At 43.8% G+C, this 12,372-nt stretch overlaps 1 protein-coding gene across 1 annotated transcript; it reads right to left on the reverse strand.

Moving 5' to 3' along the window:
- Positions 1–6,780: 6,780 nt before the first annotated feature.
- LOC141362368 (uncharacterized) lies at positions 6,781–10,509 on the reverse strand. Its single transcript, XM_073864352.1, has 2 exons — positions 9,297–10,509; positions 6,781–9,210 (listed from the first exon to the last, which is right to left on the reverse strand). Exons 1-2 carry the CDS (start codon positions 10,507–10,509, stop codon positions 7,028–7,030), a joined length of 3,396 nt encoding a protein of 1,131 aa, XP_073720453.1. The 3' UTR covers positions 6,781–7,027.
- Positions 10,510–12,372: the final 1,863 nt, after the last annotated feature.

Consider the following 12,372-nt stretch of genomic DNA (forward strand, 5'->3'; position numbering starts at 1 on the left):
CTTTAAAAACATAGAAAGACATAAACATCTTGGATGACATGGGGGTGAGTAAATTATCAGAATTGTTTTTATTAAAGTGGACTATTCGTTTAACACTCCAAAACTCTTTGATATGACTTTACTAAACGCTCTGCCAAGCTCAGTAGACAATTTAAATACGTTAAATCTAAACCCTGGAAAAGGAAGTCTGTCAAAGCATTAAAATGAAGTGTCACATACTGGCGCGTTAGCCGTTGAGGCCGTTTGTTCTTAATCAAAAGGAAAAGGGCTTCATGGGAAAAATTCTCTCTCTGCATCATAGCCAGGCAACTCGCACTTAAGATAAATCAACCACAGAAACCAACATGCTGCAGGAAAGATTGAGCAAAAGTCTGCCACAAGCTAATGATCTCTGTAAAACAAAAGCCTGGCTGTCTGAAGGGGAATGCATTAAAGATGGGTTTAAAGAGTGAAATGGCACAAAGACACATGGCACACTGAAACACAGCCACATCAAGACTTTAAAGCTCCTGTATGGCTCAGCGTCAGCATCACAAAGGTCATTGAACCCAGGGAACACACATACTCATCTAAACATATACCTTGTAATGACTTTGGATAAAAGCATCTGCCAAATGCATGAATGTAAACTTCAGCACACCATGAAAGCTGTCTTCATACAATTGCCCCCCTATGATGCAATTTTAAGTCTTTGGTAGTGCAAATATGATTTGTCTTTTAATGTAAGAATAAACTTTGTTGGTTATTGACTGATAGTGTGTAAGGATGTTCTTCAGGCGCAAGAGCTTTTTTAGTATTGATTGAAGGGCGTCCCTCGCCCTTAGGGTTGTTTTGGCTTTTGTGGCCCTGCATTTTTAACACATTGGATCAATAGGACCCCCAACTCACACAATGCACATGCACAACAAACACATGCATCCATCCAGTTTATAAGACAATGGATTATTGTTTGTCCAACCTACCTAAATAACTAACTCAATCTATCTTCTTCAGACAGTCTCTCGTGTTTTGTGCTAGCATTTTCACTTCATTTCAAACATCAACTCAATGGAGAAAGATCATAGGAAGATGAGTTAGAAAGAAAGCAAAACAAAATGAAAGAAAGAAAGAGAGAGAGAAGCTGTGTTTCTCCTATGAAAGATCTCTTTCTCTCAATTCTACACAACTCTGTGTACACGCTCACCATTCAGTTGGGTTTAATGGGCTCTTTTGTACTGGGAGAACTGGGAAAATTTACCAAACTCCATACAGATCACAGAACTGATATCTGATGCTTTTTGAACCGAAATACAGATGATTCAGACCTTCAAAGACATATCATAGAAGAAAGACTAAAGAGTGAATATCAAACATTGATTTATATTTAGTTGGTGATAAAAATAGAGCCATAGATAGAGACAGAAGGCTCGTTCAAGACCTCTTTGATAGCAAAGGAAGCGAGTTAATGTGTAAAATGAATTCATGAATTGTTTTGGGATTACTCCATCTGTAAAATATGTGACTATATGATAGAAACGATAAAGATGCTCAGAAGCACTTTACAGTTATTTATCAAATACATTTACACAAGGACAACGCCTGCTACGCCTGTGCTTTTAGAAAAAGCTGATTTTTTTCCCAGCACTTGCCAAAGTGTCCGCCCGTGTCCTCTGGTTTCTTACTTAAAGTTGAGCAAAGTAAAATTCAGCCAATCACAAGTGAATGTTATAAGACGAGTCATCATGAGCTTCAAATCTCCTGTTGCTCTCATGAATTCTTTTATTTCTTTGTCGGTTTGGGGACCTGTTAAACCAACATGATATCACAAAGTTATGTGGTATAGTCAAGGAATATTTTGCTCATTTATCCGTGTCATTGTCACGGATCTCTGCATTTTTCCGTGGCACTACTACAGACTTTCTTTTCCGTGTCATTGTCACGGATTGGTTATACTGCTTTTTCCTATTTTCAAACCATTGTCGCTTCGGTTTAGGGTTAGATTTGGTGTTTGCGTTAGGATGTCACTTTAAGTATTGGTTTATACTATTTTTTCGGATTTATTTTCAGATTTTTAAACCATTGTTGCCTTGCGTTAGGGTTAGAGTTGGGTTTGGGTAGGGATGCCATTTTATGTAAACATAACCCTAAACCGAAGCGACAATGGTAAGAAAATTGGACAAAACCAATCCGTGACAATGACACGGAAAAGAAAGTCAGTGGTACTGCCACGGATAAATGTGGAGATCCGTGACAATGACACGGATAAATGAGCAAAATATTCCGTGACTATACCACGGAAATTCAAGAGATCAGGTTGGTTAAACATTTTTCTGGAAACAGCAGATTTCAAAGTCGTCCATTGATTGGTTTAATTATACAGGATTTACTGGAGATGTGGGTGTCGCGATCTTTAACATTCTGCCCAGAAACAACACAAAGCCGCCTGATGGAAGAAGAAAGCTTTTATGTTTTTACATTGGTAAAAATATGCTTCATCAAGAATGAATAAACGCTGCATTTTTAAAAGTGGGCAAGGCATTGTAACGTGTTTGCGTCATGAATGACCCTTAACATGACGGTGCACAAAGCGAAACGTGATTGGTTGCTTTTTGTGTCAGTCACATGGCCTCTTGGGAGGTCCTTGGCCATTTAAAGTGGCCATGGTTCAGTAGGAAGGTCTGGCTAAGGGAGACTATGTTAAATGAAGCCCTGAAAAAGCAATTACGTCCTTCTTTCAAACACATTGTAAGTATGTATTATGTCACGATTGGATATTACGTTATTTGACTTAACACCGCGTCTACATTGGATGTGAGTTACGCAAGAAAAGACAATGCAACTCATTAAGGCATAGTCATAAAGATAAAGAATAGATGTCCACAGAGGTGTAAAAGTCCCAAGTCTTGCAATTTGAGTATGATATCATACATAAAAAATTGGGTAAGCTTTCTTGCTTCCTAAGCTATCATGGGATAATTCCAAAACTTATAAAACACCAATTGGTATCCTATACTGTATGGTTTCAGTGGCACAAGCATAAACTTTCGGTAGACTTTCGCAACGAATTGATAACAACTCTAGAGACCCCCTATTATTTCTGATAACAAGCCAAATAACTAACCAGTAAATTACCTAGTTTAAATCATAGCTACTGTAAAGCGTATCAACTACTACACTGAGCTAATGCTATAGTGTATAAAATGAATGTTTACAATGTTAGTTTCAGATCCTTGAATTATTGCCAAACCTCTCTTCGCACAGCTGGGATCCATGCGCGCCGTCTTCCCACGTCCTTAGGAAACCAAAACATTTGTATTTATCGACAACGTATTTGTCCCTTTAGTCACAAGCCAGACAGATAAACAAGCACATAAGTTGACTTCGGGCCAGGTGCGTAATCATGACAATGCGTGTGGATACGGTTAAACCATCTATATAGAATTTATTATACGAGTATGAATGTATTTACTTTGTAACATACATATTTTTTGGCCTTTAAGGGTCACATCACCTGAGAGTACCCCCCACACCTACACACTTTTAAAATGCCTGAGTTTACATCAAATGGTTTTGAATACTGATAAAGAATCAGTAAGTTGTCATGTATATTACAGTTTTTCTTAGTCACTTTGGTGCATTTCTTGCATCACTATTTACATTTGCACAACAGTTAGTTCAACCACCACAACATTTAGTCATTTGTGCACATCAAATTAGCAGTTTCTCATTCCTTCGAACAAAATGCTTTTGGACATGCATAAATTGCTTTCATACACCTCTCTGTTTTATAACATTATCATTTGCTAACACTGCAAAAAATGATTTTTAAGAAAAAAAAAATATTAGTATTTATGTCTTGTTTTCAGTAAAAAAAAAATCTTAAATTAAGATGCTTTTTCTTGATAAGCAATATGATAAGCAAAATAAATCTAGTTTTTAGAACAAAATAGCAAATTTAAGTGATTTTGTGCATAAAACAAGCAAAAAAAATCTGCCAATGGATATTTGTCTTTGCATATTTAAAATGTTTTGCCGCGGTTAGAGTCTTTTGCAAACAAAATGTGTCATTTTGACCACAAGTGCCACTGTTCAGGCCTGTGTGAAAATGTGGAGTTTAAGTTGACGGCTGCGTCAAAGCAATCAAGATAAACTGTATTTTTTTGTAAATAAGGGTGTACTTTTTCTTTTGCACAATGTTGTGAACAAATTAGAATCGCAAGGAGCATATGCAGTAAAATGTGAAACATACATATTCAGTGTCTTGTACTGAGTTAGGGGTTGTGCACACCAAAACTTTTACGCTCGCGGCCGGCGGATGTTTTCAATTGTTTCCAATGGAAGCTCAGCGTTTTTCAAATAAGCCAGCAGCTAGCGCTTTTCTACCGCGCTGAAAACCGGCGCCCAGCGTTTTTTCCGCTCTCAGCGCTGAGAGTTGAAAAATGTTCAACTTTGGATGAAAAGCTCTGCTCGTCAATGTCAGTTCTCACGCAGCCGTCCAATCACAGTGGAGGAGGGGCGGGACAAGTATCACAGCAACCAACCGTCTCACAGCTGACATATCAGAGCTATCAAAGCGCTTAGCTGAAGAAAGCTGGCACTCAGCTGAAAAAAAGCTGTCATTCGGCATTGTCCAGGCGTTTTCAGCCGCGTTTAAAAGTTTTGGTGTACACAACCCCTTACCTCACTAAATACAGTAATGTGTAACTTTACTGTATTTTTCAAATAGCTGCGCAAATAGTATATAGTACTGTCTTGAGCATTTTCAGGTAGTGTCACCAAGGTAGTGTTTTTTGCATTGGAAACATTTATAGAGTAAACTGTCATAATGAAAACATGACAAAGCCATTTAACTTGTTCATCTAAACAAAGAAAAATAAACTTGGCTCTGTCCTGTGTATCAACGTCATTTCAGAACAGATCAAAGGTGAGCAATGCAGACACTTTGAATGACACTTTGTGCATGATAGCATCGTGTGGGGAGCTCACATTATCAAAATAGTCACATTATTAAAAAAGTTTGTATTTAAAGTCAAACAGCAAACAAAACTGGAGTTATTAAAGTACCTAAACTGTCTATTTATCTTTTAAGTCCTCTACACTTTATTTTAGTTTTCAAATCATAAAAAATTATGCATATTTCTTGGAAAGTATTCCAACAATTGAATTATTCTGCTTAGAAGTTTGTCTGTTTAACTTCCAGTAGCAGCTGATTTGTATGAATATTTAAGGTATTTATAAGGTATATTTATATAGGTATACTGGTTCAGTAAGAGGGGTAATCCTGTTTATACCCAGCTAAAATACAAATAAAAAACAATAAAAGATACTGATGCGGATTTATTGAAGTAATGTCTATTTGTGCATCTGTAGTTTTTTTAGGATTAGGGAGTGATGCCTTTTTTAATTTTACTCTTTGGAGAAAGCAAAACGGTGGGGTTTTTGGGGATTATTTCAAAAACTGTGGTTTTGAAAATAAATTACTGCATCCACCAAATTTAACCTGCCTTAAAATGTTTAACACAGGTGGTTTTGCATAATTTCGTATTAAATTTTAACATAAATTGAATCCATTGGCTAACTTGATAAAAAAAGAAAAGTAATGGGCTAAAAACAGGTTTGATAACGTCTCGGGTTACGAATGTAACCATTGTTCCCCGAGAAGGGAACGAGACGCTGCGTCGCCGAAGCTACGCTATGGGAACGCCCTCTGCGTGATTGCGTCTGAAGCACGTATGTCAAATCAGTCCAATGGTCAAGTGACACGTCATAGGCGGGTGACGTGGGAACCAGGAAGCTATAAAAAGAGCACCCAACAAGCCAACTTCAGCTAAATTGTGCCGAAGCAAGGCGAGACAGGGATGCAGGGAGTATGGCAGGGAGACGCAGCGTCTCGTTCCCTTCTCGGGGAACAATGGTTACATTCGTAACCCGAGACGTTCCCCTTCGAGGGAACTCGAGCTGCGTCGCCGAAGCTACGCTATGGGAACGATGTACCAAAACACCATACTACCAAATGCCTGTCTGTGTGTAAAAACGCGCACAGCTTAAGACATGAGCACCTGGGCTCCAGGCGTAGCACCAACATCTAACTCGTAAAACCGAACGAATGTGAGCGGAGAGGACCAGCCTGCCGCATCACAGACATCCTGCATTGAAGCCCCTAGCCACAAGGCCTTAGAGGCTGCCATACCCCGGGTAGAATGAGCCCTGACGGCGATAGGTGAAGGCCGTCCAGTGGTCTCATAAGCCAGAGAGATAGTCTCAACTATCCACTTACTGAGTGTCTGCTTGGTCGCCGGCAGGCCTTTCTTGGGCGAGCCAAAGCACACAAACAGTTGCTCAGACCTCCTCCACAAAGAAGATCTGTGAACATAGGCGTCCAGTGCTCGCACTGGACACACCAAGTTAAGCTTTTCCTGATTCCTATCCCTAAATGGGGGAGGACAGAGGGCCTGAAGTACGACAGGTCGTGGCACATTAGTCGGTACCTTAGGCACATAGCCGGGCCTTGGGTACAAGAAAGCCTTAACCATCCCCGGTGCGAATTCAAGGCACGTAGGGGAAACCGACAGGGCCTGAAGGTCACCCACTCTCCTCAGAGAAGTGACTGCCAACAGAAGTACTGTCTTAAGTGCCACAAACTTGACTGGAACGGTCTCAATGGGCTCAAACGGAGCCATGGACAGACCTTCCAGCACAACGGCCAGGTCCCAAGCTGGGACCCTGGGTCGGACTACAGGCCTCAGCCTCCGAGTGCCACGAAGGAAGCGAACCACCAGCGGGTCTCTCCCAAAGGATTGCCCAACCAAAGGAACATGGTAAGCCGAGATGGCCGCCACATACACCTTCAGTGTAGAAGGAGATAACCCTGCGGTGAACTTTTCCTGCAGAAACTCCAAGACTGTACCAATTGGGCAGTTCACAGGGTCATGCAGGTGTTTGCTGCACCAGGAAGTAAAAACTCTCCATTTAAAGGCATAAAGCTTCCTCGTGGAGGGAGCTCTGGAGTGAAGAATGGTCTCAGCAGCCTCAGCTGAGAGACCAGATTCTATGAGTCTGGCCCCCTCAGAGGCCAGACCCACAGTTTCCATAACTCTGGGCGGGGGTGAAGAATCGAGCCACCCGCCAGAGAGAGAAGATCCCTCCTGACGGGTATTTCCCAAGGTGAGCCGTCGAGGAGGGACACCAGGTCCGAGAACCATATTCGGTTCGGCCAGAATGGGGCTACCAACAACAAGCGGACGTTGTTGCGACGAACCCTCTCCAGAACTCCCGGGAGCAGAGCGATCGGGGGAAAAGCGTACAGCCGTAGCCTCGGCCATGGCTGAACCATGGCATCCAGTCCCAGCGGTGCTGGATGTGTGAGAGAAAACCATAGCGGACAGTGTGTCGTCTCTCTGGACGCAAACAGATCCACTTCCGCCTGGTAAAATCTCGTCCAGATGGACTCCACCACCTGAGGGTGGAGCCTCCACTCCCCGGGCCTCAGCCCCTGTCTCGACAGGACGTCTGCTCCCCGATTCAGACACCCGGGAATGTATACTGCTCTGAGGGACAGCAACTTCCCCTGTGTCCACAGAAGGATATGCCGCGCCAATTTGTACAAAGGGCGTGAACGCAAACCCCCCTGGTGGTTGATGTACGCGACTACCGACGTGTTGTCTGTCCGGACTAACACGTGATGGCCCCGCAGGTGAGGGATGAAACATCTCAGGGCATAAAACACTGCCATCATCTCTAGGCAATTTATATGCCAGCTGAGCTGTCTGGCCCCCCATAATCCATGAGCCAGATGGCTCCCCATAGTTGCTCCCCAGCCTGTGAGGGAAGCATCCGTTGTCAGTGTAACTCGACGGTACTGAGCCCCCAACATCAGACCTTGGGAGAGAAACCATGGTCTCTTCCAAAGATCTAAGGCACGAAGACATCTGCGCGTGACCTTGATCAGACGGAACGGGTTGCCCCTCGGGGAAAACCCTTTGGTTTTGAGCCACCACTGTAGCGGTCTCATGTGAAGCAGCCCAAGGGGTATCACATTGGACGCTGCTGCCATGAGCCCCAACAACCTCTGAAATTGTTTTACAGTGTGTGACTGGCCTAACTTCACTCTGCCTACAGCCAAAAGAATGGATTCCACACGAGCAGGGGACAGATGTGCCTGCATTGTTGTTGAATCCCATATAACGCCAAGAAAAGCTGTCCTCTGTACTGGAGAGAGCATGCTTTTCTTTGCATTTAGCCTTAACCCCAGTTCTCTCATGTGGGTCAGCACAGCATCTCGATGCTGCGCTGCCATACTCTCTGATTGGGCTAAAATTAGCCAATCGTCTATGTAGTTTAAGACACGGATGCCCCGGAGTCGTAATGGAGCCAGCGCTGCATCCATGCACTTTGTAAATGTACGGGGTGACAGAGATAGACCGAAAGGGAGAACCCGATATTGGTAAGCCACGCCCCCGAAGGCGAACCTCAGGAATCTCCTGTGTTGCGGGAGGATAGATATGTGAAAATACGCGTCTTTTAGATCTATCGTCACAAACCAGTCCTCGGATCTGATTTGTGTGACGATCTGCTTTATAGTTAACATCTTGAACTTTAGTTTTGCAACAGACCGGTTCAGATGACGTAGATCTAAAATCGGACGCAACCCCCCGTCTTTCTTTGGAACTATGAAATAGCGGCTGTAATACCCTGACTCCCTGTTGTGAGGAGGAACACATTCTATGGCTTCCTTGCACAAGAGAGTTTCTACTTCTTGTTCCATTGTTAGAGTCTGCCCAGCACCCACTATGGTAGATAACACGCCGTTGAATTGGGGTGGCTGGTTGCAAAACTGAATTTTGTAGCCCTTTTCTATTATTTGCAGAACCCACTGAGACACGTTTGGCAGGAGTTTCCACGCTGCCAAATTTTCTATAAGGGGTACCAGCCTCTCGAGACTGGCTTTTTGTGTACTGCTTAAACTTTTCCCGGTGCCCTGAACCAAACTGGCAGGGTTCAACCTGGGTGATATTAATGCCTCCCTCCTCGTAGAGAGGTGTTGCGTGCCCCGCGCACGAGGCACACAAGAATATGAAGCCGCTGTGCCCCGAAACACACACTGCGGCGGGGTTAACACACTGACATCCCGAGGGCATCGAGGAGAGACGGGCACCGTGTTGTGAGGTGACTGCCGGCTCTCCCCGATTGGGGGCTGCCCTCGGAAACATGACACTACGTCCCTCAGGACTTCTTTTTAGCCGACGCCTTCCTCGCCATAATAACAGCCCTCAGGTCTGGTTTCTGTTTAGAAGATGTCTGAGTACGACCGCCCGAACCCCAGTTCTTTTGAGGGGGACCACGAGTGGCAACACTACGCTTCTGCGATGCTCTATAAGATGGCTGCTCCCGCCCAGCAGCCCTAGAATCAAAAGCACGGCGGGGGAGATAGCGTTCGAACGCCGCCGACTGCTTACGAGCCTCCGCAAATCTCTCGACGACAGTATTAACGGCATCGCCAAAGAGACCGGAGGGCGCAACGGGCGCGTCTAAAAGGAATGCCCTATCTGAGGATTTAAGCTCAGAAAGATTAAGCCATAAATGGCGTTCCGTGGCTACGAGAGCTCCCATCGATCTACCCACGGCTTTCGCAGTTTCTTTAATGGCCCTGAGTGACACATCAGTGACTCGACGAAGCTCTTTAAAAACATCAGACGTACCCCCCGCCTCGGTATCCAAATCTTTAAGTAGTTCCGCTTGGTACGCCTGTAAGACAGCTAGGGTATGCAGTGAAGCCCCAGCCTGCCCTGCAGACTTATACGCTTTACCCACTAAAGATGAAGTCAACCTAACCGGTTTCGTGGGAAGCGAAGGCGATTTTAAAGATGACGCCGCGGCGGGGGAGAGATAGCTCGCAAGCGTCTGCTCCACCCGGGGCATCGTTAAATACCCGTGCTCACCCATCCCCACAATGTTGGAATACATGGTGGCGTGAGGGGTATGAACACGGGCCGAATACGGGGCTTTCCATGATCTCGACAGCTCGCTGTGGAGATCAGGGAAAAAAGGCATGTTGCGCCGCGAAGGTTGAGATTTTTGCTTTAAAAAACGCTCGTCTAACATGCTCTGAGGACGAGCGCTCTGTGTCTCCGCCGGCCAGTCTAACTTTAAGCGAGCCACAGCATTAGTGACAACCTCCAATAAATCATCGAACGCGGGGGACGAATGAGAGGGCTCCTCAGCGTCCACCACGTCTACAGACATAATATCGACTTCCTCGGACGACGATAAATGCAAATCTGGGCTCCCGCCCTGGGCGGAAGAAACCGCAGCGCGGGCTTCCGAATCCAGAGACGGGGCACTAGATCCCGCGGGAGAAGGCTGAGAAAGGGGAAGACCCGTCTCAAGCTCGTCCGCGAGATCTAGTTGTGATCCCCACGATCGCAGCTTCCGCCCTGCCTCGGCAGCAGCGGGGCCAGAACCGTGGGGAACACGCGGCTCACCACCCTCCTCGAAGAGAGCGAGCCGCGAGCGCAACGTACGGAGCGGCATCCTTTCACAATGTGCACAACCACCCCTCTCAAGAGATGATCGTGCGTGTTGTGCCCCGAGGCACATAACACAAAGACGATGCGAGTCCTCGCTCGTAATGAAACGAGGACACGGGGAAGCACACTCCTTAAAACTTTGCTTAGACATGATAATAACACACACTCGCTTGCTGAGGCACAAAGAGCTGAAGTTGGCTTGTTGGGTGCTCTTTTTATAGCTTCCTGGTTCCCACGTCACCCGCCTATGACGTGTCACTTGACCATTGGACTGATTTGACATACGTGCTTCAGACGCAATCACGCAGAGGGCGTTCCCATAGCGTAGCTTCGGCGACGCAGCTCGAGTTCCCTCGAAGGGGAACTGTAGTACTTAAATGATTAGAGTAGGAAAACACTTTAACACTATCTCACATTATTTTAAAAAATTAGAGGGGTGCAAGGGGCCGCCAACATAAATTTTGCCTATAGGGCCTCCAAATATGTAGAACCGGCCCTGATAACACTGACACTTTCATTGACATGAATACCTGCTTTTGAGGAATGAGCTATCCCTTTTGAGCAAGTGACTTGCTTTTGCAGATTATGCAGTTTGTACTAATTGTTTTGAGACCTGCATTAACTGTGGTGCAAATGTAAATAGTGATGTGAGAAATGCACCAAAGCCACCGAGAAAAACTGTAAACACTGTTTCCTTTTCTAAGTTTCACGCTTCTCTCTCTTTTCTGCTCAACTTTATCACATATATCTTTTGTATCTCTTTCTTCCTGTTTTCATGCTGAGCAGAAGCTTGTTTGTTTTATTTTAGCTGATTTAATAAAATTGCATCTGACCCTAGTAGCCATAATCGCAGTGGGTTTGATGGTGAAGAGCAGTTTTGACATTTTGATAATAACTCTTTTTGTGTTCAATAGGAAAAGATCATTTCAAGCGATTTGAGGTACAGTAGACAATAAAAGAATTTAAAAATTATTTGTGCATGTAGACACCCTACAACAGTTCAGACAAACATTTTTGTATCTACAGGAATCACACAAATAATGCACATGCCTTGTTTTGGACATTTTCATCAAAATTTACTTAAAAAAAGAATGATTTGAGTAAGAGTGATGTTTCGATTATATAGATAGATAGATAGATAGACAGACAGACAGACAGACAGACAGACAGACAGACAGACAGACAGGATTATATAGATAGCTAGATAGATAGACAGACAGACAGACAGACAGACAGACAGACAGACATACAGATTAGATAGATAGATAGATAGATAGATAGATAGATAGATAGATAGATAGATAGATAGATAGATAGACAGACAGACAGACAGACAGACAGACAGATTATATAAACAGATTATGTAGATAGATCGACCGACAGACAGATTATATAGACAGATTATGTAGATAGACAGACAGACGGATTATATAGATACATAGATTAGACAGACAGACAGATGGATTATATAGATAGATAAATAGATAGACAGACAGACAGACTAGATAGATTAGACAGACCGACATATTATATAGACAGATTATGTAGATAGATCGACCGACAGACAGATTATATAGACAGATTATGTAGATCGATAGACAGACACGGACGGACGGACAGACCGACAGACAGATCGACAGACAGACTAAATAGATAAACAGATAGATAGATAGATAGATAGATAGATAGATAGATAGATAGATAGATAGATAGATAGATAGATAGATAGATAGATAGATAGATAGATAGATAGATAGATAGATAGATAGATAGATAGATAGACAGACAGACAGACAGACAGACAGACAGACAGACAGATTATATAAACAGATTATGTAGATAGATCGACCGACAGACATATTATATA

Source organism: Misgurnus anguillicaudatus, unplaced genomic scaffold (genome assembly GCF_027580225.2).
Source record: "Misgurnus anguillicaudatus unplaced genomic scaffold, ASM2758022v2 HiC_scaffold_26, whole genome shotgun sequence".
Classification (NCBI taxonomy): Eukaryota; Metazoa; Chordata; class Actinopteri; order Cypriniformes; family Cobitidae; genus Misgurnus; species Misgurnus anguillicaudatus.

What these genes read in the sequence shown, in the direction of transcription:
- LOC141362368 (XM_073864352.1), bottom strand. Translation starts at nt 10,509, where the DNA reads ATGCCGCTCCGTACGTTGCGCTCGCGGCTCGCTCTCTTCGAGGAGGGT. An exon ending in TCCCCCTCAAAAGAACTGGG is followed by an intron (nt 9,211 to 9,296) that starts GTTCGGGCGGTC and finishes TCGGCTAAAAAG; the next exon opens with AAGTCCTGAGGGACGTAGTG.